At 45.0% G+C, this 23,984-nt stretch overlaps 1 protein-coding gene across 12 annotated transcripts in view; it reads left to right on the top strand.

Annotated features, from left to right (window-relative positions):
• rims1b (regulating synaptic membrane exocytosis 1b) overlaps positions 1-23,984 on the top strand; it is a 92,049-nt gene that overhangs the window by 54,746 nt on the left and 13,319 nt on the right. For 4 of the 12 annotated variants that reach the window (XM_036524985.1, XM_036525001.1, XM_036525054.1 and 1 more), the window contains 16 exons: positions 277-376; positions 1,012-1,135; positions 2,185-2,231; positions 2,449-2,564; positions 2,858-2,988; positions 3,400-3,571; positions 4,043-4,196; positions 6,986-7,139; positions 7,588-7,707; positions 8,965-9,027; positions 12,209-12,298; positions 13,379-13,456; positions 15,036-15,101; positions 17,071-17,183; positions 19,902-20,017; positions 20,606-20,721. In XM_036524985.1, coding sequence (XP_036380878.1) covers positions 277-376; positions 1,012-1,135; positions 2,185-2,231; positions 2,449-2,564; positions 2,858-2,988; positions 3,400-3,571; positions 4,043-4,196; positions 6,986-7,139; positions 7,588-7,707; positions 8,965-9,027; positions 12,209-12,298; positions 13,379-13,456; positions 15,036-15,101; positions 17,071-17,183; positions 19,902-20,017; positions 20,606-20,721 — 1,760 coding nt within the window. Of the gene's footprint in view, positions 1-276; positions 377-1,011; positions 1,136-2,184; positions 2,232-2,448; positions 2,565-2,857; positions 2,989-3,399; positions 3,572-4,042; positions 4,197-5,250; positions 5,308-6,985; positions 7,140-7,587; positions 7,708-8,964; positions 9,028-12,208; positions 12,299-13,378; positions 13,457-15,035; positions 15,102-17,070; positions 17,184-19,901; positions 20,018-20,605; positions 20,722-23,984 lie in introns of all 12 variants that reach the window. The other 8 variants (XM_036525080.1, XM_036524991.1, XM_036525019.1 and 5 more) reach the window with 8 other exon arrangements.

Below are 23,984 nucleotides of genomic sequence, written 5' to 3' on the forward strand. Positions count from 1 at the left end.
ACTGGGGTGGTTAGCTGCCATCGCTGGCAGATTGGGTGCAGTTGGATGACCTCACTTGTGGAGTGGTGTGGTTAGATGTTTTCACTAGAGGAGTGTTTCTATGTGCCATTAATGACAGTGAATTGTGGTTAAATGGCATACCTGGCATGGGCAGTGGCTAGTTGAAACCACGGATGGAGTGGTGCTGGGGTAACGTCACTGGAGTGTGCTGTAATGACATAACCTTATTGACAGAGTGGTGTGGCAGCTTACTGATGGTGCTGTCTGTTTCCTCAGGTTGTTGGAGGAAAGATGACAGAGACGGGGCGATTAGGAGCCTTCATCACCAAAGTCAAGAAGGGAAGCCTTGCTGATGTTGTGGGCCATTTACGGGCAGGTGGGAATTCTGGGAAAGAGATCACCACCAGCCTCTGCATGAAATCCACTGGATTGCATTATTCCCCTTGACACATCACATCACCCTTTATAATGTGCAATCTTCAATTAATTCAATGTTTCAAGTAAAAAAAATACAGTCAAAGGAGGAAAAAATCTGAATGAAGTTGCAGTGATAAATCATGATGGGTATGAAAATTTCATGTGTAATGAAATAGTCATTTTGGTAATGGCACATCAGTAGTTAGCCTGACTCAGGGTTTGTGCTATTTAGGTGGATTTAGGTGTTCAAAAGAAAAATATTTAAAGAAAACAGCAAGGTGCAATACATGGGGCAATATGAGACAAGAACTGCAATTAAATCAAAAAGAAATTAGCAGTAATTTAAGTTCACTTTTGTAAAAAAAAAAAAACGGAGAATGTTTTGAGTTATGTGAACGCAGGTTGCCACTGGATGAAAGTTGCTGCCTCCCCCAGTATAAACATGTTAAAGCTAAAACAAGTAAATACAATTTGTGAATGAAAGTATTCTCTGGCTTCTGCGTATTATGCTGATACAATGGTTTCCACAAGCCTCATGGTGCCAGTGGGGTTTGAGGCGGCCTACTTATCGTCTGACTGGGCTCTTGTTTTCAGGTGATGAGGTGCTGCAGTGGAATGGGAAGCCGTTGCCCGGAGCAACAAAAAAGGAAGTTTACAACATCATTCTGGAATCCAAATCAGAACCTCAAGTCGAAATAGTTGTCTCAAGGCCTATTGGGTAAGTCCAAAATGAATTTGTCTTGTTGAAGGTTATGTATCTATCATTTCCGTAATGGAAAAATGTTTAGTTTTAATTTTTTTTTCTTCAAAAAGAGCACTGAGTCAGTGATCAGCATGGGTGAGTTTGTACAACAAGGAATAGATAATGTGCTCCTAGGCTATTTCTCTGAAGATTCTTTTGTGATATTAGTAGCTTATATTAATACATCAGTCGGAGCTTGAAATTTGTTCTTAAAGGTTTCTGGAACAATTTAGCTACTATTGAAAAGTATCTGGGGAAAAACATTTGGTTAGCTACATGAGTATAAATCCATAGAATTACCAGCCAAACGCTTCCCGTAGGTTCTTTTTCAGAAAAAGCCCCCCGTATCGATGCAGATTGATCACTGCACAGTCAGTTTATTGCTGGGCTAAAGTGAACTACTCCTCACTTCAGCAGGTCCACAATTGATCCTTCACTGATTCCAACTCCAAAATTAGAACATCTGTTTCGACTGTTAGTTTTTTATTGATTTCTTTCCACTGTATTTATTTATTTGTCCTCATATCTGATTTGTCTCCCTCCTTCATTTAAAAGATGTATTCATCGCTTTCTTTCCAAAAACTTCTTGAGAAGGGTGTATAAGGCATATCAGTAAGTACAGCACATACTATACACCCCCCCACTACCTTTCCTTAACCTGGTCCTCCTCGCTCAGGGCTAAGCATTCTGGCAGCACAGAAGAGGGGGGAAGAGTGCTCATTTCCTCCCTCTGACCCTCCCTGACCTATGGGCCCTGTTCCTCCTGACTCCAGATCCAATGTGTGTCATTGTCTCAAGTGTGTGTTGGTATATGCCGATGTGTTGAGAATTTGTTGTGTGTGTGTGTGTGTGTGTGTGTGTGTGTGTGTGTGTGTGTGGACAGTGGCAAAAGAAAACCAGTTTTGCTGTGGGAATGGATAATTTGGAGAAAGATGGTTGAGTCATTCTGTACTGTGAATTCTTGAAGTTTTAAAAGGATGTATTTGACTTTTTGAATGAACTGTATCATTGTTTTTTTTTTTTAGAGATATACCAAGAATTCCAGAAACATCACATCCTCCTTTAGAATCTAGTAAGTCTTAATGTTTGCTGCATGTTCACCTTGACCACATGCTCTGTGTTTAGGAGTGAAACGGCATCTGATAACATTATGCCTGTGTTTGTAAAGGGTTTTATGTTCTCCCGCCATCCCACGGAATGATTGCATATTTTTCACCTACACTTTGCCTGTCCTTCGACAGCTTGCATTAACATCTCGACGAAAGCATTCTTGTCCTCTCCACCCCGAGCAGGTTCAAGTTCTTTCGAGTCCCAGAAAATGGAGCGGCCCTCTATATCTGTCATGTCCCCCACTAGTCCCGGGACCCTCCGAGACATTCCCCAGGTGCTCCCTGGACAGCTCTCTGTGAGTACACAAACATACGGAGTGGACCTCAAGCTCTAAGCTCAAACTCTGTCACCTCATAGTCTGACCTTGTATTCAGCCTTATCATATAAATGTTGTCACTATAACAATAAAATTAATATTTGACAGCTGAAATTGTCAAAACAATTCTGCTTTTTTTGCATTACTTGAATTTTTATAGCAATTTATTAATTTCTGTAGGCACCTCTCTGTTACTAATTAGAACCTCTTTTGTTTTTGAATGTGTGCTGGCTCATTCCTCAGTTTGACAGATAAAACCCCATGTGTTGCAGGTGAAACTGTGGTATGATAAAGTTGGCCATCAGCTGATAGTCAACGTGCTTCAAGCCATAGACCTGCCTGCCCGGCTGGACGGGAGGCCCAGGAACCCTTACGTCAAAATGTACTTCCTCCCGGACAGGAGGTAGGCTGCGCTCGTCATACACGCAGGAATGTCTTTCTCTGTATATATCTGTAGCTGTGTGTATCTTTAAAGGGCTGTGATTGCGAAATTGTGTGCTGTTTACAAGCTGGGTCAACTGTGGCATAGTTGTAGCTGTAATTGAATTTCTTTATTATGGGGAGAATCTGTTGCCGTGTCTTCCCATAAATGGGGCTATATATCTTGGAACGGGTGCTTCTTATACTCGGCATTCCCGTTAGCGGATGTGGATGTGTCTGTTCAGTGAACGGCTGTGTTTTTGAAGGGATGAAGCTGATTGAGTGTGTCCCCGAGTGGCTGTGTATTCAACATGGATAAGGCTGTGATTGTCTCTGGAAGCGCGTGTGCCTCTTTCAGTAACAGTCCCCGTGCTTTTTTTCCTCCCCTCCCCAGCGACAAAAGCAAACGACGGACCAAAACGGTGAAGAAGAGCTCGGAGCCCAAGTGGAACCAGACCTTCCTCTACCCCCACGTGCACCGGCGGGACTTCAGGGAGCGCATGCTGGAGATCACCGTGTGGGACCAGCCGCGCGTGCAGGAGGAGGAGAGCGAGTTCCTGGGGGAGGTACCCACCGTAGCAAGCGCCCGCTGGTCTCTGCTGTGTGACTGAGTCCTAATTAACCACGACGACTCCCCATGATTTTGCTCCGTGTTACAGCTACCATACAGCGTCCTGTGTGATTGTGTACTCTGTGATTCTCTGCTGTGAAATTTTGGCTGTACGCAGTACGGTCAAAATGAGTCTGCTTGTCAAGGGACTGTGTACTGTGTGATTGTGACTATGGGACTGATTATATCTAGAACAGCTGTGTCCAGTGTGAATGGGTCCAGTGTGATTGTCATTGGCTGTATCCCATCAGATTGCTTGTGTGACTATGTACACTGTGTATTTGTGACTGTATTCCTGGGACTGTGTCCTGTTTCGTGGAGGTACTGTGGGACTGTGACCTGTGTGTGGGACCGTGGAACCGCATTTGCGGTTAAGTGTGACCGCGTGCCCATGGCTGCATTCTGAGCGCTCGCTCTCCCCGGGCAGATTCTGATCGAGCTGGAGACGGCGCTGCTGGACGACACGCCACACTGGTACAAGCTCCAAACCCACGACGTGTCCTCGCTACCTCTACCCCAGCCCTCTCCCTACCTGCCCCGCCGCCACGGGCACGGGGACAGCCCCAGCAAGAAGCTGCAGAGTGAGTGTGCCACGCCCACCGAACCAGAGGCCGCCCGCGGTGACACACCTACGCTGGCCTTGCTGTAGGACTGATTGTACTTAGCGGAATCAGAAGGCAGACAATTCTGAGGCAGGCCCAAGTGTGCTGGCAGAGACTATGGGTCAAAAAATGTCCTATGCTTATGAACATCCATGATAATCACAGAGATAAACAGTAGATTGCTCATTATTCAGTAATATTCTGCATAAGATATTTGGTGCTTGTGGGTGCATATGTGAATTACGTATCTCATGTTTCAGTTCACAGTTTTTCAATTGAGAGTGTACATTCAGTGGAGAGAACAGTTGGTGATGACAATTGCTATGGTCTGAACTTCTCCCCCTTCATAATTGTTATCATTTGCTAGCTTATCATTGTGCTTCCAGAGTAGGAAATAGTTTGTTAATGAACATTGCTATTCAGTTCCCAGGGTATGTCATGTGTCAGTGTGTAAGCCCTGTTAAGGATGTTGCTTTTTTGCTTTGTCCTGACAGCTTCACATCAGTGTAGGTGCCTAACAATGGCCCTCCACCTCAGAAAGGCAATAGGGGGTGTGGTCAGTCCTCACTCCAACAGGCTTCCTGTACACCCAGAATCTGCAAAATAATGTTGATAATGTTAATAATTTAAAAGATGAGAATTTGGAAATAACGTGAGGTCAGGGTACGATTAATCCATTAGGTCTGGGGATCCATTTAGATGAAGTCTAAAGGTGAGAACAGGCCATACATGTCCTGCTAGGCTCATGCCCCATGTAGGCTACAGTGTATCTAGCACAGTGTCATTACTGGTCTTGAATACTCAAAAGGTCAATCCCTCCACTATTTTCCATTATTTCATCAATCAGTAGAGAACAGTTAGGCTAAGACAGATTATCTAGACACTGTAAAGGGAGAAGAAAGAAGAAATGCATCTTGGCCTTGAGGAGTGTGAGTACTATACAGTATATGTGTGTGTGTGTGTGTGTGTGTGCATAGTTTGAGATGGATCCTCTCAACAGCGCTGCTGTGTGTGTCTGTCCACTACTGTGCAGGGTCGCACCGCATCACTGATACAGATTTTGATGATCATATTGCGGTAGTTTCAGCAGGTGGGTGGGGGGCATGGTTACATGGTGTTACACTGTGCTTCGTAGGCCTCCAGCACAGGGCGAGAGAGGGGACGACCCGTTCATCCTGGGGTGGCAGCTTCTCTTAGAGAAATCAAAGCCTAAAATATGACCCGTGCGAGGCCAGTGAAAGTCAAATTCAACTACCACACACAGAGTCCCTAGTTTTCTTTGGGTATCGATGATCGTTTGCCTCAAGTCCTCCCTCAGACTGCACCAGGACTCTATAGACACTGCACTGACTGAGAAAGTGCTGCGGTCTAAGACACTGAATCTTTAATGATGAGAGAAGCTCCAAGCCACTACAAATTAGAGCTGAAGGCAGGCTGTAAAATCAGTTCTCAGATCACCTCAAAAGACAGACAGATGGGGTCAAACGAAATGGCGATAAGGAGGGCGAAAAGGCCGCCGCCCGCTGACTCCAGAACCTCTCTCCCCTCGTGCAGGACCGTAGAGTCCGCTCACTGAGAACACACGTGGCTAGCTGTGCATGGTGCCCAGAGGGACATCACACTCATTCTGGACAACTAATCTCTTTTTTTGTTTCTTTGCATGCCTGCAGTGGAAAAAGAACGGCCTGCAGTAAAACAAAAAAAAAATGCACCAAAGGATACTTTGCATTTATTTGAAAAAATAAATAAATACTCTGGACATTACTGAGCTTTGAAGAAGCGTGTCCAGCTCTTGCTTTCTGTTTGCCCAGTCAGGGCCAGTCTGTGCATGGTCTGTTAGCTATCTAGCTACCCCAAAAGCACTATGAATTTAGATCCAATAGAGTCATTACTGGTTATGCGTTATGTGAAAAGAGTATTTATTTAGTATATGGTGCTCAAATAATGTGTTTTTTGGTAATTTGGCACTCATGAACTCATCCTTAACTAATTGATTCGGCCATAGCTGCAGTATAGCAGAAGCTGAGACAGGAAGTCAGCTGACAGGAAATCAAAAACATGCGACAAAAACATAATGGAACGTAAGGATTTGGCAAACTGAAAGCAGGGGCCACACCTTGTGTTCAAACATCACAGTAATACGACATGTTCTAATCTTTGAAAAGATTACAGCAGGTATCCTTTAATGTCAGCTCTTTGATTTGGCATGATTAGAGTGGTTAATTTCACAGTTTGTGACCCAGCGGTTTTCAGCATGACTGCAGTAGTTCTGGAGAGTCGTCTTTTCAATGTGTCGCTGAATCCTGGTGCCCGAGCTGCAGCTGCGTCGGATGTCCCGGCTAATGAGCAATATTGTCACAATGCTGCAGTAACGTCTTTGCAACATGGCAATGTTGCTGCAGTGTTTCAGACACATTGTGCAAATGTCATGACTTAGCTGGGGTGACCTGTGTAGTAGTTCTCCACACTGATCAGGCTCCTGTCTCCCTCCCATTTCTGTGCCCTGTGTGTGTGTGTGTGTGCGCGTGTGTGTGTGCGTGCATGTGCGTGTGTGTGCGTTTACGCACATGTGTGTGTGTGTGTGTGTGTGTGTGTGTGTGTGTGCGTGCGTACGTGTGTATGTGTGTGTGTGTGCGTACGTGTGTGCGTACGTGTGTGTGTGTGTGTGTGTGTTTGTGTGTGTGTGTGTGCGTACGTGTGTGTGTGTGTGTGTGTGTTTGTTTGTGTGTGTGCGTGCGTGCGTGCGTATGCGCCTCGCGGTGGAGCAGCTGCAGAGAGGAGCTCTCGAGAGCGGGAGAGGTCCACCACACTGACGGTGCCTGAGCAGCAGAGAACCACCCAGCATCGCTCGCGCTCCGTGTCCCCGCATCGGGAGGAGCAGGGCAGGGCCCGTTCCCGCCCCCCCAACGTACCAATGCAGAGGTGAGAGGCACGCGGCCAATCAGAGCCTGAGTGACGGGATGGACTCTTGCACGTGCAGAGGAACTCTGGGACAGTTTGACGTAATAGAAGGGCCCTTTTTAATATCCCACAGGAATATAATTTTATTTACTGTATTTATTTGTGAAGTAGGCACTTTTATCCAGGGTAACTCACTTACATTTTACATATTAGCCATTTGTAGGATACAGGTGGATATTTAATTCAAGAAATTCAGGTTAAGATGAAAAGAACTGTCTCAAACTAGTACTCCACACTGCTGCTCCACACCATAGAGGAAGTCAAGTAGTGTTGATCATTTTACCCAGAGTACCATCTACTGTGTCCCTACCACTGGCGCTGCTTCCTTAATCACGGATAACTATTACTGACAGATCAGCAGACAGCAACCGCATTGCATGACACCTGTCTGTCTCGCTGGTCCTGTCAGGAGTCTGGATGAGATCCGCCAGAATCGACAGTCCCGCTCCCCCACCCACTACCATGACTCCCCCCGGAGCCACCAGGACCACATGTCACAGGACTCAGACCAGGACTACTCCGAGGACAGGTAATGACAACTGGCGTGAAACCATGGTCTTACTGGGGACAGATACTGACAGTAGAGCATTGTTAATTAGTACTGTTAGGGTCAGATAATGACAATCATGGGGTATCACAGAGCACAGGTAAAATCAGTCAGAGTTGGTGGGAGAGTTACAGTGGACGGGTCTTATGGAATACAATACAATACAACTTTTATGCATGCTCAGTCATAATTTGGAAGGGACTGGGGTTCATTCCGAATGTTTTTCCTGTTTTTTTGTTACATCAGCAAGAATAGAATAGTAACCCTGCTGACTGCTTTTCTCCTTGGAAATATAACAGTGTTATTTATTGTCTACAATTGTGACGGACTGTTCTGTCTTTGAAGAATACATCATAGCGCATTACAGTTAATAAGCCTTTGTGGAGAATTGGCATTCCTCTGACAACATTGGAACAACAGTCACTTTCTTCACTTTCCTCTTTATTCACTTAAAATAGTGTACAAGGGAACTTCAGTCTGTGTTTTAAAACAGAGGGGCAGTCCTTTGACTGTTATACAGTATCCTTGAGGCCTGGCCTAAGTGGAATAAAGCAGCTCTGATCTAGCAACAGGATCAGAGAGGGCAGGTGTCTTTACAGAAACTGGAGTAGAACAGGTCTGTTTATTTTTTATTTCTTATTTCTGCTTGACTGAGCAGTGGAAGAATATGAGGATTATCTTTCCTGTTTCTTTTTTCACCGGATGACACACAAATCTGTGTTGCATCTTATGTAGGGAATTGCCTATTAAGCCCCTGAAATAACAGAATTGACAGAATGCCGTTATTAGTTCTTCACACTTCACAAATGCTAACCACTAGGAGGCGCTGGTGTGGTTTGAGTGCCCCTGTGTTCAAGGTACAACCGTACAACAGTTCTTTGAATGGACTTGGATTAGTTAGATATGTGAGAGGAAGCATTGAGTAACGTAGTGCAAGTTTACTATAGCTGGATTTTTATATTTTTGCAATTGGTTGGGTACACTAAGGATCAATGATACAGCACAAGTCACTCTGAGAATGTGTTTTATCCGTTACTAACAAAATCATTATTATTATTATTATTATTATTATTATTGATGTTATATTTCTTGCCATGACAACTTTCAATATTATGATTTCCTTCTGTTCTTCATTCTTCACATTCTTCTCACCCGTGTGTACATCCGCTTACTTTGTGTCCCGTTTTTCTGCTTGGTTGTTGATTTCCTCATACGTCACCCATCACCACGGTAACACAGTGAGGTCCTCATGATGCGCAGAGCAATCCGGGGCGGGAGTGCCGAATGCCTGCACACCAACAGGTAAAGCGAGCCCGCCAGACTTTACTGTTACTCTTACTGTCATTCTTATTAATAATCATCACCCTCATCTTCACCCTCCTTTCAAAAAAATGCCATCTCAACTAATTTTGTGGATTTGGTCGCAAACAACAAGTGTAATGAAGTAGAGGTTGTGAAATGGATTGATGGTAGTATAGACTGGTGAGATAAGATAATTTTCTCTGATCCGGTGCTTGTCACTGTAGGTTTTTTCTTTAAAAAATACTTCCACATTCATTTCATTTGGTAAGTGCTTCTTCTGAGATAATCCTAATGTGTTTACGTTTAACTCTTTTGACTGTTTTGTGGTTTTGATGCCTTCACTTCAGTGAAATTTCATATGAGGCACAACTCAACAATTTCCCCATCCGCCAAATGCCTAACAGCATCAGATACTGATACAGCTGTTTATACACCAATGCTATACATAAATGGTTTATATATATGGTAAATATATATAGTTTTGTGCCATTATGCACTCTCACAGTACATACGGGTGGGTGTTTAATGCTCATACTGGAAATGACTTAAACGCTGTTCACAGACATTATAGACATTATGCCACAAGCTGTGTGCCTTGCATATTTTAATATACAAATTATACAAATATACAAATATACAAATACACATTTCTACCTTAACATTTGCATTGATTTGTTTCCTTTAAATGTTAAAGTAATGCTCGTCACAGATTCAATTTTAATTACTGATGAAATCGTTTAAATGGAGCGGTTCAGTCGTCATAAAGTAGTAAGATACAGTGTGGTAAAATTGTAAGCCTGGAGCTTAGCCTTTAATGGATATTGCATAGGCGTGCAATATTCTTTGAAAAATGATCAAAATGCAGAGAGGTGGCATACGTGAGGTCACACACCACCAACCCTCCGCTCTGTCAAAGAATAATCTAGAGTTTGAAAATGACCTGGAAAAGGCTTTCTTTGCACTGCATGTGCTCTTTTTATTTAATAGTGTTTTTTATTCCCCTTTTTGCATGCTTGTTCTGTATTAACATAATCAGAAGCTCAGCTAGGTACAGTAAAACACTCCCTCCAAAGATGCCCTTGTTAGTGAATGGTATCCATAAGGACATATACAGGTAAGGGTTTCAGAGGTCACTGAAAAGACTGGCCCTTCCCCCTCGACACCCCTGCTATGTACCCTGGCTTTGCCCCATGTCATTTGTATCCCCTGTAGTTTAGATATGTACTTTCAGATTATGAGGAGAAGCCCAAGCAGACACACTTCTAGCCTGTTGTACACTGCATGTTTTGTTCTTGAACTAGTGTGGCTGAATGGGTGAGTGTGTGCAGTTTCTGTGGGTATAAGATCCTGACCGTAACCAACAGAGGGAAGCCTCTGAGTGTTTAAGCGTCTGCTTCCTCACTGTCATCGTGCTGTCTTTTTATTTCATCTTTTCTCATTGTGAACAGCAAAAACCCAGCACCCAGCACCCATCAGAACTGTCAGGCAGCCTGCGAGTTAGTGTGCATAGTGCAGCTGTGGTCAGCTGGAGTAATGTAGCACCTTACCTGTGTGCAGTTAACATTGTTGCAGAGCCTTATAGAAGCCATGTAACATATTGGTATATACCAACCTGGGTATATATGCATATGCTATGTATAATCAATGGGGGTAGCTCTAGTATTTCCCCTGTTGCAGAGGTCTCATTGGCATCTATTGCTGGTGACATCTGCTGTCAGCTCTACTTGCCAGGTGGCTTTTTTTGCACACAGCCACATTAAAGCCGCATATGTGTCCAGGAGCGCTAGGCCATTCTGGTGAGAGGGTAGTGGCTCTATACGCTGAGGTGTTATTTATGACACTCTGAGCGCTCTGTAGCCCAGTAGAACAGAAAGGTTTATGATGCAGCCACTGAGGTGAGGAGCCTTGGGGGTCACCACAACCATGGTCTCTTTGGAAGGATCATTCGTATGAACCATTCCTTTGTGAGATACATGCAATCCTCAGACACAAACCAAATGCCGTGCTTCCAAGCAGAAGGTGGATCGGCATTGTCCATACACATATCTGAAGAGAACTTACTGGCGACATCATACGAGGCACAATTTGATAGAGGAGATATAATGCCATCGTCACAATTAAGATGACTACAGAACTGTTGTAGATAGTTGCTGTGCACTAGTCTGATGTGTGCTAAGTGCAGTCACTTTACCCTTTTCTTTGCTATGGTTTTCTGTGGATACCATCAGATTGGATTCCCATTATTTCCCCATTACTGTAGGTGGTAGTGGGGGTTAGCAACACACATTTGGCAAACCATGCATATTTGCGAAATTGATCCAGATCGAGACAAATTTTCTCACCTTCAGCCCAAGACGGCCCACAGAAAAGAACCATGGAATTTGTCCTTTCTCCCTTCTTTCTTTTGCTTTTGTTGAACTGTGTCAGCTTAAATTGCAGAATAGGTTTCTGTTGCTGGTTCTCTTGCATGCTTTTCATGACAGTTGTGTGTGTGTGTGTGTGTGTGTGTGCGTGTGTGTGTGTAGTTCCACACTCCCTGCATGCTTAAAGACCAAGTCACGACTCCGGACGGACAGCCGCGCACCCCTGCGGCCTGCCCTCACACAGCGGGTACTCAGGTTCACTGATGAGATCACGATTAGGTAAGAGACAAGGGGCCGCGGGCGTTCCCACTCCTGGGGGGGAAGGCCCCAAAATAACCTGTCCATCAAAGTCATGCTAAATACATGCGTTTCCACAGAGCCACTGGTTCAGATTCCTCACGCAGACAAAGTAGCGCAGCTACACTGAGCCCATTCACCCAGGGTTCCCACAGACTGCCAGCAGCAAAGCCGCAGTGCTCAAAGCGTTCGCAGCATCTTCCACATATGAAAGAGTATTCATGCAGGCCTCTGGAATAGGCAGGCCATTTTCCCGGGGGGCTCCCTCTTTGCACACGCCCCCAGAGGACCTCCAACCACAGCCTCCTACAAATCATTCCCACGGCCGAGCCTCCCAGCTCCCTCTCCGGGGGCCCGGCCGTCCTGGGAGCGCCTGTCTGCTTATCTCCTGTTGAGATTTACGTGCCCTTTATGATTTCCTATCTAACATGTTTTTTCCTTTTTTCTTTGTTTTTTTTTTCTTTCCTTTTCTTCCCCTCTTTCTTTCTCGACCTCCATTGGATGCCATGTTGTGGCCCTAGTGATCTGCAGCCCACTCTTGACAGGGTTAAAAGTGCTAGTACCAACTGTTTGAGACCAGATCCTAGTTTCCATTCGCCAGAACGAGAAAGGTACTCACAAACCACTTTGCTTTTTACCTTTTTTTTATGATTTGATTTGTGCTGTTGGTTCAAAGATAGCCGTGTCCGTGTGGTTATGTATTGCTGCAGCTGTGCTTTTGAGTGTTTATGTTGTAGTTGTTGCCTTTGTGTGTGTGTGTGTGTGTGTGTGTGTGTGTATCAGCTAGTGGTTGTAAGTTGGGTGTGTAGGTGCTTCTTAAAACTGACGAGGGCGCTCATATAACCTCGCTATTACAGAGACCTCTTTTTAAGCAGTCAGTCATCTGGGTGCCCCTTTCTTAACCTCCAAAGCCTCCATTTGCTGTGAGGTGCAACTTCAAATTCAAGTTGTTTCTTTTTGCTGTTCTGTGTTTTTATAATATCTGATGGGGAGTAATTTGTGAATTGTTTATAGGCAGATATTTATACTTTTAGGCTTTTATCTCTGCTGTAAAAATGACAAATGTCTCTGCGGTTAAGTGTTTCTGAGTTGTTTTGAAGTCATGAAATGCTGTTAGCCCTGTCCCTAAAAGCCAATGTTTCCCATCAATGTGTTATGTACATCAAAAGTGTATGCTGTAAGTGGCAATACACACATGGACTGGCCCATTAAAATCAGACTGCATTTTGTTTTTATTTCTGTGAACAGAGCACACAGTTCACATTCACTGCATCCACTCTTCCCATGCATGGAGGAATATCCTTTAGTCTGTATGAGTCGGTCATACAGAAACCATGTGTGCTTTGAACACATCAGCTGCATGACATGTCAGAGTCAACATCAATGTTTGTTGTCGATGACTCTTATGGTGTAGGGATGGTCAGCTGCAGGGCTGCTCAATCCCGGAAGCCGGGCGCACTGAGAAGGCAGAGTGCCACGTTGCCACGGAGCAGCGAATCGCAGGCCTGTGCCCTCACAGTGCGTCCGCCGCTCACCATTTTAAGGCTTGGAGGAGGCCTTGGCGTGGCGGGTGACATGTGACCCCTGTGCTGTGCCCCTGTGCTGTGCACCTGGTAGACCCGCACGCCCTGCCCTCACTCACCCTGTGTCTCTCCTGTCTCCCCATCGTGGGCACTATGGGACACGCTCAGGTGCTCCCAGTCTCTGCCACGCAGGCGGCCCGCGAGCCCCAGGATATTAATCCAGCATGCCTCCCCTGAAGATGACAGGTACAGCCCCCCCCAGCCTTGCTGCAACCCGACCCCCCCCCCTCCCCCAGACTCTCTACTACCAAGAGCCTGGTGTCAGCTGCTGGCCCCCCCTCAAACCCGTTGGCCTCGTTCTTCTCTTTGCCTGTGCTTGTAGCGTAGTCACCTGTGACCTGGTTCCCGTGGAGAAGTACACTCTAAAAAACCTAAGGGTTGTTTTGCTTTGGAGCCACCAAGTTCCATAACAAACATACTCAGCATGAGTTTGGGTGCGACCCAATCTGCCCATTGTTTATTCAGCAGAATTGATACCAGAGGCAAGCCTCAGGGGTTCCTCCTCAAAGTGATCTCCGGGAGCTTGTGCGGACCCTTCCCTTTTTTAGAGTGTAGACCAGTAGCCTGTAGGCTGTAGAGATGTGCGTAGCTCTCCCAAAACACCCGTTGCTTCTGTTGCATAAGAGTTCTGTTTGTCTGTGATCATTGTCTCTGCCCTGATACCACTATGATGTGATACTGTGCCACTCGGAGTTTGTCTGTTTCTGTCTGTCTGTCGTGCAGTCTGCAGTACAGCTGTCTCACATACCCACCATGCAACACACATCTACATTGATTCACCTAAGTGACACATACAATAAAACAATGTGTTCATACTCTCAACCTTATACAACTCTAGTTGTAAATTGTTCCACACCCTTGTAAAACAATCACATCGCCATAACAGTAACTGTCAGATCCCCACTTCATTTCATATATGAATCCATGAATGCACGTTTGTGGATCGAGGCGCAATGATCCAGAACCCTCAGATGTGTCCTGTCATCACACGCTTCCATGGTGTGTAACCCTCCATGTGTCTCTGTCCCCACCCACCCCTCCACCCTCCCCCACCCACCCACTCACCCCATCTTCCCCCTTCCACATCTGTGCTCTCCTTTTGGTGGAGCAGCTGGATGCTGGAGCCTGTTGTTCCCGCGCAGGAGACGGTAAACCACCTCAGTGCGAGGCCGGGAGCCAAGAGGTACCACTCCAGAGGCTGGCTCGCATGCCCCGCATGCGCCCTGGCTCCGGGCGCGCTTCGCACGCAGATAGCTACCTCTACCTGTGCAGAGCTTCCACTTCCTCTCTGCTGCGTTTCATGTTTCTGGCATTGCTCTTGACACAAAGCCTCGTTGTCCATGATCGTGTTGGTGCTGTATACTACCATCCTCTCCTATCCGTATCCTTCTTATCTTGTCTGTTTCTTTTGTCGCGGTTTTTGTAATCGTCTCAAATGTCTACAGTACGTTGTAAAAAAAAATTGCTTTACGAGAACCGGTACATGTTACTGTACTCTGGGTGAGTGTATGAGCATTGAGGAGCATGTGTGTGGCTGTGTGATTGATTGCCAGTCGTATCCAAAGCGTGGCGGAATTTTCACTCAAAATGTCGCTGCTGACCCAGCACCACAGTCCATAAAAAAGCGGTTAACCCCCGACCGTGGAGTTTCTTTTAATCTTCATTCTGCTGAATGCTTCGCTTCCGCCCTGCATTTTTCACCGTCCTTCATGTCTTTTTTTCCCCGTGTCTGTCATTCTCATGTTGCTCGCGTCCCATGTTGCAGGCAGTGGAGAACGCTGGATAGGCCTATCTGTCAGAAGCTCGGCAGGAAAAGCTCTGACAGTGACAGGTAAGGTTACGCCCCCCATCTCACATGTTCTCATCCCTCCCTCACGGACTCCCCATCGCTGAGCTTTCTGTGCTTGGTTGCAACTTCATCGTCTCTCATAAGCTTAAGAAGGACCGTGTTTCTTTCGCATTTTGCCTTCAGTAGTTCGAAAGACCTTAGCTCTGCTGTCAGAGTATGCCCCTGGTGATTATTGCTGTTATCGACCCGCCACTTTCTATGAATTGTATATTATAACCTTTATATTATAACCTCTTTTTGTGGACTACGGTTCTAGTGGAGCGCAGTACATCTCACCAGGATTCAGCCATCATGGGCTGTAATGATGTAGTGATCTGCTTTTCAGTGATTAAAACTGTCAGCTTAAATATTACAATTCCTGCACATTTCCAGTACAACTAAGCTTTCCTTTCCTCTATCTTTCCTGTACAACCAACATGTCAATATATCTCTTATTGACCACTGTAGATAAATGATATTTCTGAGGGCAAAGAAATAGAAGCAATTACTGAAGTTAAATGTATAATAAAGACAGAGAAGTACACCGATTTTGTGCAAAGTTCTGGAAAGGTCTGGAAAGTGTGCGGGTGTGTGCGCCATCTTCTCAGAATGTTGTCAGAATGTTAGACAAGAACAGAGATGAAGCATATATATATGGGGCATGCATTACTGTGAATTAATCGGTAGTTCTTAGTGTTATTACTCGGTAGTTCACCTCTGTGCACAACAGATGTTCTCGTTACTTGTTTGTATGAGTTAATCTTTTGAAGACACAGCGGTCCTGCCTGCTATGCTGTGTGGCTTATTTTTGATGGAAGCTGATACTGAAAACCTTATGTTTGTCATGGCCATCAAATGTTCACCATTGCTCTGTCCTTTGGATCGTCTGTCTGTTTTTCCTTCAGTAATTCATTATGTTTCTCATTTTATGTGATTACTTGGTCTTCAGTTTGTGTCGGCTTTTTGCATGTTCCTGTTTGTTAATTTTGTGCTTCATATATGTGTGTTTGATTTTCTTTTGTTTTTTGTTCTTTGTCTTTTTGTTTTCTTTTGTGCCATGGCTGGGTCCTCAGAATACAGCCCACCTCTATATTAAGGGGCAGTAGGGGAAAGGCACTGCCCCTGCGGCCACTCGGTCAGATGCCCCTTGGGGGATCCTGCCCCGGCTCGCCTCGACTGGACAGGTGTTGTCCCTGAAACTGAAAGGGAGCTGCTGCCACACCCCTTTCATTCCCGCGTGCCGTCTGATCACTTCCTGTGTGCTATCTGATCACCTCCCACAAACTGTGTGCCCGCCTCCCTTGTGTCTGAATCGTGTGTTTATGCCGCCTAGCAGATCTCCAACTTACAGTCTCCGTTATCCTCTGCCCTCAGCACCGCCCCCTCTTTCCTCCGTCCCCAGTCCATCCATCCCGCTGAACTGCTCTGCACTGCCCTGTACCCATTAGAGAATGCACTTATCTCCTCTGTACTGACACCACACTGCTCTGCTCAGATGTAATATTGTGGCATTTGTGTTCTATGCTGAGCTGTGAGCACAACCAGACACCGTCTTACAGTGGTTCTCATTGCCTTCCTTTCTGCTGATGGTGACAGCTTATCCTTGTTGGGTTCGGAAAATGTGTTCTTACTCGTTCCTCTTCTGTGCCTCCCACTGATTGATGGTCTACTGTGCTTGTTGTTTTATACCCCGTGTATCTCTTTGAGTGATGGTCGTGGAAGCTGTGCTCTGAGAATTGATTGTGCTTCCCCACCGCTGGTCCGAAATGTATGTTCTTTCAAAAAGTTTTGACTGTGTGCTGCTCTTAACGGTTCTCGGGACAGTCAGTGTTATGTGGAAACTGATGTATTGTTTTGTTTATTGTAGACTTTGTGGTGTTTGACTGTTAACATGGACCTCTAATGTCTAACGTGTAGCTCTCTTGCTCTCTCTCTCTCTCTCTCTCTCTCTTTTGGTCTCTATCCATCTCAGAGCACACGCACACAGCAGCCCCTCTCACTCCCCCCCTACAGGGACCCCCACGTCAGGTCGCAGGGGGAGGCAGCTGCCACAGGTCCCGCTGAAGAGTAGCAGTATAGAGCAAGGTATGTGTGTGTGTGGGTGTGTGTGGGTGTGTGGGTGAGTGCATGTATGATTGTTTGTGTATATGTACTCACATGTGTCTGTGTGTATGTGTATATTGAATTGTGTCTGCCTGTATGTTTGTGTTTGTGTGTGTGTGTGTGTGTGCATCTTTTTCTAATTTTATAAACCTTTAACTCCTGAATCACACTGACCTTGATCCTACCTAAAAAAGTTTAAATGGTTAATTATGCACTTTTTAACAGCAATGCAAATTCTGACTTTACCTGTGAAATAGGCCATAAGACAGAGGCCTTAGTTGTGATCCTAGAGTAAGGGGAATTCACACTAGAGTTTAGGAGATTCACTGCTGAGTGTAGTCCTATCACTACTGGGGGTAAAAGAGGCACAGCAGGGAGTCTTCTACTGAGCACATTGCAGCTGGCAAATCAGGTGATAAAATATCAATATAAATGCCTCAATACTTCAATCAACCTCAGTAAGAACAATTTTCTCAGACAGGTGTGCAGCAGTGGGGGTGGTGCAAGGCTGCAGTGCCTTAAAGTCAGTTTTCTCCCCTCCCCTGAGAGTGTATGAACCCTGGGCTCCTGAGTCTTGCCAAAACCAGGGATGAGAGTTATCGCCAGGCGATAATGGCCCATCTGTCACTGCCTGCTCCAGTGGAGATGGTGGAGCCTCTCTCTATCCACTACAATAGAGGCATCTTAAGAAGTGTATAACTTCTGATAAGGATTACAGAGGGCCATATTTACCGATTTTATGTAGCTGTTCTGCGGGTCTGATTAAACCTGATACTCGGCCATATTTGGCACTGGGATTTTAGAAAGGACACCTCTGTCATATAATGCCATGACTTTTACTGTGCAGAGGTTGGCACTGTGAATCCTCTGTCTCACACACACACACACACACACACACACACACACAAACGCATACAGATTTGCACTCATATGGAACTTGCGTGCTTTTTTCACTTTAAACGCATAGGTGCTCTTAAAGGTCGAATAAAAGGAGCAAAGTCATTGTCCTATGGAATGGACACCGGCTGAATCATTCTAAGTACAATTGATCATGTGATTTTTTTGGTGAAATTGTAAGCTGAACTAAATGTGCTGCTGCAGCACATTCTCAAACTAAAGTGCCTTGTGGGAGGGTGTCTGCTTCCACCGCTCTTAGCAGCTGGTGCAGCAGCCCCAAAATTAAATTATTTCTTCCTCGTTCTCAAGTCTTGAAACCAAAGTCCAGCCAAATCACCTCATAACATTTCCACCCATTCTTTTCAGACAGACGGATATAGAAGCGTACAGAGGTGGTTCCATAGCTACCCTTTTACCCACGGGTGGCTAAACCAACCTGTTTTCAGAGCTTTGAATGAAAAGAGCATTACGTCAGTTCATAACACATCATCTAAAAAATTCCCATGGGAAGGTGATTCTCACCCCATTCTCACAAACTGAGCTTTTCATTCATATGCCAATCATACTCAATCATACATCACTACGTGAAAAGGAACACCTACTATGTAACTGGATCTATCCATTCAACTTTTGAATTTAGTAAGAACATGCATTTGAACTGCTGATCCTTACAGCAGGTGTACTCAAGTACAATTGCAAAAAGGTAAAAGCTTTTTAAAAAAACTTAAGGTGGTTCAGGGCTAAAGCATCCAAAACCATCATTACTTCTGGTTCAACCCATCAGAAGTGCAAAAGCTAGAGTATTAACTAATATGAATATTATTACCTGTTTAAGCACAATTTATATTTTCTGGACTGACCCTTTTAAAGAACTACATATCTGTATCTCAGTTTAGCGAGGATTTTATCAAATTGACAACTAAGATTATTTTCTACTAAAAGATACAAAGTCTAAAAGAACTAAAGATACAGAGTCTTTCTGAGATCATTTGTATGTAGAGAGATTTTTTTTTCAATATTGATAATCTGTTTTATCTTTGGTCCATTAAATGGTACGGTATGTGCGCACTGTATGCCGTGTGCACCCTTATGCCCGTGAGTGCCTTTGACTATGAGTTAGGCGCTTTTGATGAGCACTTTTTAAGCTTCGCAAGCTGTCATTGAATATTTTCATATGCTGAGGAAGCGGGAGGACGCGCCCACAGTCACAGTATACCGTGTCCAAGAGGGCGTACAGCATGTTTTTGTGCTGAACATGGCTCATGATTACTCTCTCTTTCTCTGCTTTGCATTGCTCACTCTCCTAACTCCATGTCACTGAAGGACATGTAAATAACAAGTCAGATGAGAAAGGTAACATTGAAATCCCGCGCGATTTCAGCGGCCATTATGCTCTGTGTTTCCTTTGTCTTGCGTTGGGGTTATTATTTCATGCAGTAGCTGCACCTATTTCCACCCGAGAAGGTCTGGGTTTTCTCAGGCCTCTGAGATGAAATCCTGAACCCCGGCAGAACCCACATGGCGGCTCTGTCTGTCACTCAGCCTGTTGCATGCTCCTGTAGCATGTGCCCCGAGTCCTCGTCGTTCCTCAGCGCCTTCGCCCAGTGAGGTCCGCACCACTGATCCGCTGTTCGCACGCCACTCTTTCCCCCCACAGAACACACCACGTACACCTTCCGCATTACTGTTAGTGTTGAGGTCTTTGTGGTTTTTTTTCCCCGGTCCCCTCTGTCGTGTCAGAGCAGTGTGTGTGTGTGTGACAGCGCTGCTCATGTTGTCCCCTGTGTGCTTCTGTGCTGTCAGCTCTGGCGGTGGAGGAGAGAGCCCGACAGCTCCAGATGAAGGTCCACTCCTACAGGACGTCCACCACATCCAGCTCCAGCCAGGACCTGGAGATGGAGCTCAAGAACAAACGTGAGGTGAGGTGGACAGCCCCTTCACCGAGCAGCAAATCAATATCCCAGACATTCAATGTTTTATCCATATATCTGTCTCCTGCGTTCCTTTCAGCCTTCCTTGCTGCGGAGGTTCTAGTTGGTGACAGGAGGTTTCAGTGCTACCTGAGTTGCTATATTATGGATGTATTTTTTATCAAGACCCTTCAAGAATGTTCGCAATGACCCATTCAGTTAGATCACCTATAGCCTTAACAATGGCAGAGTCAGATATTTCAGTATGAAGCACATTGTGCTGACCATCTGGCTAATACATTGTATATCTGTAAACTTCCTTTGTTGCAAAAAAAGTTGGAAGTTAATATATCAAACACTTTTTTTACCCTGAAGGTTTAGAACAGGAGGTCATACAGGAACAAAGCAATACCAACAGTGAATTACACTTGGGCTCAAACTATAATAACTACCTGGCTACCATGCCATTTTCAGAGCAATACTGTTGTGATTGAGTGCTAAGGCGTGGCATTGCCATGGCATGTGTAGCAAGTGTATGAGCAAATAGATGACTGATCCTGTGTCATAAGTGTTCTCCTTCACCCTCTTGCCCTACAGCTCTACAAGGAGCAGCGGCGAAGCTCTGACAATGTGTCTGCCAAGTCGTCCGACAGTGACATCAGCGACGTGTCAGCCATGTCCATACAGTCGGAGCGGCCCAGGGGCCGCATCAGGTGAGTCTGCGCTGCAGGTTTACTCCACTAGGTGGCAGACACGAGCTCTGACCCAGCTTTAGCTCTGTTAGCTTGCCCTCTTTCTGCTGTTCTCTGTGTAGCTTTTCATTAAGCTATTTCTGGGCGCTATGTGAATTTTGGGAAACAAGAAGCATTCAGCTGCTATACCTTTTTTCTTTCTTCTTCATCATTTATTACATCGCCTCTTTGGTTTTCTTCTGTTGAAATTATTATTGTTTATAATTCACTCTAACTCACGATCCTGACTGCTGATACCCACTTCTTAATGTAAATACACAAATGCTTTGCCACTCTTTCGTTCTTTTTTGTTTTTTTGTCTTTCACAAGTTTGCCTGTCTGTCACTTCTTTTCCATGGGAACGCTTTGTGCACTAACCGTTGCATGCTCGGGGGTGGCGCGGTGAACGCAAAGGTCAAAGTCCTTAGAGAGCTGCAAAGGTGAGACGAAGAAAGAGAGGAGGATATCGTGGGGGGTGATTAGCACAGAGGAGAGGAGGAGCTTGGGAAAGAGGCGCTTCTCAGAAGAGCTGAAGAGGAGGCGGCACACTGTCGCGGGGGACTTGAGGTAAAGGTGGCTCCCCGGGGAGCAGAAGTCAGCCTCAGGTTACACCTCTGTCAGAGAAACGCCCACAGTGCCTGGTCTGACCGCTGCTTGACCTGCCCCCAGCTGTGGCTGGAATTTAGGAGCACCTAGCCCTGTTCTTCAGTAAAATAATAATTTATTTAGTAAATTTAGTAATTTATTCTTTATATGAGGATTTCTGGAAAAACACATTAACAGTTTGATAATGGCCAGAGAGAATGGGTTTAACCAGAAATAGCAAACACAGAGTTAATAGCTCTTGTAAGGTAGAGTCAGTGGGACATGCATCACAGTACTTCCTAGATACTTCCTTAGTATAACTGGCCATATTTAAAACTATTTAATATCAGAATTATGATTCAGCATCGCCCAATCATGGTATCCCAGATGCCTTGTAGTAACAGTACTACAACAAAAAAGCTTTTTAGCGGCTTATTGACATACTCGCAAGAGCATAGCCAAGAGTCTATCATGCAGCGGAGAAGGTGCAACTTTAGCTGATTGCAAATTAGTCATTCCTCTGTCAGCCCCTGTACCCAGGTGCTTAGTGGAGTTTCTGTGTCGAGGTGTGTCGTGGCTATGACTTCTTACCCCTTGTCCCCACAATCTCTTCTCCAGGTAGCCACCCCTCATTCACCACCCAGTGCTGGGACTCTGTCCTCCCTTACTCCTCTTCCTCCTCCTCTTCTTCCTCCTCCTCTCTGATCGGGTCCCAAGTTGACTGTGGTCTGATGAGTGCTGTAGTTATGAAGTCCCCTGCAGCCACACGCAGTTAGTTGAAAACAACACCCTTGAGGGTTAGCGCTCGGCCGCTGTGGCTGACCGGCATCTTTGAGAAATATTTTCACCCCGTGTCCTCACCAAATGAAAGCTTCTTTCGGTTTGCTGAAGTTTGTTATGGCATGTCCTATCCCAGAACCTGCTGCTCGGCAATATGGCTGACTTGGTCAAAATTTTTTCCCGCAAGTGAGGGATTCCTGAGGGACACCTCAAGCCTGCTGCAGGCTTGTAACTGCTAAATGCATCGACGTATTCATAATCAACATAAGAACCACACAGACTGCCTACCAGGAAAAAAAAACAGTCTTCAATAAACCTTCAGGGCTAGATATCACATCTTTCGCCACATACTCCATATATTGGGAATAATTCGAAGTGTCCAACTCTTACAGCAATAAAAAATATGCTTCTAGTACTTGACATGCTGATGCCTTACACAATTTTAGGAAGCTAAGGAAGAAGTTCTTTCTAAAAATACAGAAGAAAAAGGTTAATGTGTAAATTTGATTTTGTAATGTTGTAACAATGGCATTGCACACAATAGCCTGCATAATGATATGGCAGTGTTGTTAACTGTGAACACATGCCTCTACTTTGCTGTTTTAAAGGGGTTTGCTGTTTTAAAGGGTGTTTCTCCCACATGTGCCTGAAACACTCTGAGATGTTGATATAACATGATGCTGATAGTGGTAGCCTGATGTTATGGTACTTGGCATGGATCCCAGTGGCTGGAGGTTCTATTCCCTGGTGGGACACTCCTTCTGTATAGTTCACAGTGTACTTACAGTATGCTAAGATGTAAATAGCCAGCTGTGCAAATGGAAAATGCAGTAGATGTTGTGCTTTATAAGCCGCTGTGCATAATAATGTTGCTATGCAGTTAAATGTAAGCACACGCTTCACAAACTGGAGTCTCGTGTGCATGTGAATACACCTGTCAGACCCATGCCTCTGAACAGGCCAGAGCACAGCTGCTGGGGGGCTGTGCTATGCTGTAGCTGTTTGGGAAACAATGTGTATGTTAATACATGAAGTCCTGGGAGCATTGAATGGAAATCCATATGCGTAACAATGTTGGCTGAGAGGGAATGGGTCCGCTGCGATCACCTGGACAGGTTTTGAAGTGAAATCTTGTGTTACATTCTGCATGTTCTTTTCCAATGCAATCATCGAGCTGCACTTCATTTTAAGGGCCTCTTTATATTTTTCATTTTATTTTTATGGTTAAGAAATTTGCAACTACTAATTCAGTGGCAGTATTGGCATGTGTTTTCAAACGTTTAGTGAGCAGAAAGTGAACATATAGTGGACAGGTAATGAACTGACAGATCAAAAATATAAAACAGATTATCTGTTTAGGTAATTTATTTACTTAGTTCATTTACATTTCATTGTAAAGCACTTCTCGTAGATTTGAATTTGTTATTTGAATAGGTTTTCACATAAAAATCCACAGCTGACCTCTATTTACCAGCCAAAGAGGGAACTGAACAACAAAAATGAATGTCTAATTACCCATTTACCGCCACCTTGTGTCCATTTGCAATTTTGAGAGGTATGTCACAATTCATAAACACCATTATTCAGCCCTGGAAGACAGAATGTTGTTCCACAGAGCAGCATTTTCCATTTGTGAAGAGGTCCTCCAGCTGTGTAAAACAGCAAAGTATTCCTGTCCGTGGGTGTTTATTTGCGTAAGAGCTCCGTTGATACGATCATCCGCGCGCATCCCTTTTCCTCCTGCTGAAGGCGCTCCTATCTGCCCCATTCGCCCTGCATGTTTGTGTGTCTCTGTGACGCATGCTGCTCTCTAATCCCGAAAAGCATGTGGCGGTACGCAGCATTCCATGACTCCCTTTACTCCACTAGATGATTTACAG

This window comes from Megalops cyprinoides, chromosome 1, assembly GCF_013368585.1.
Source record: "Megalops cyprinoides isolate fMegCyp1 chromosome 1, fMegCyp1.pri, whole genome shotgun sequence".
In the NCBI taxonomy this organism is placed as follows: domain Eukaryota; kingdom Metazoa; phylum Chordata; class Actinopteri; order Elopiformes; family Megalopidae; genus Megalops; species Megalops cyprinoides.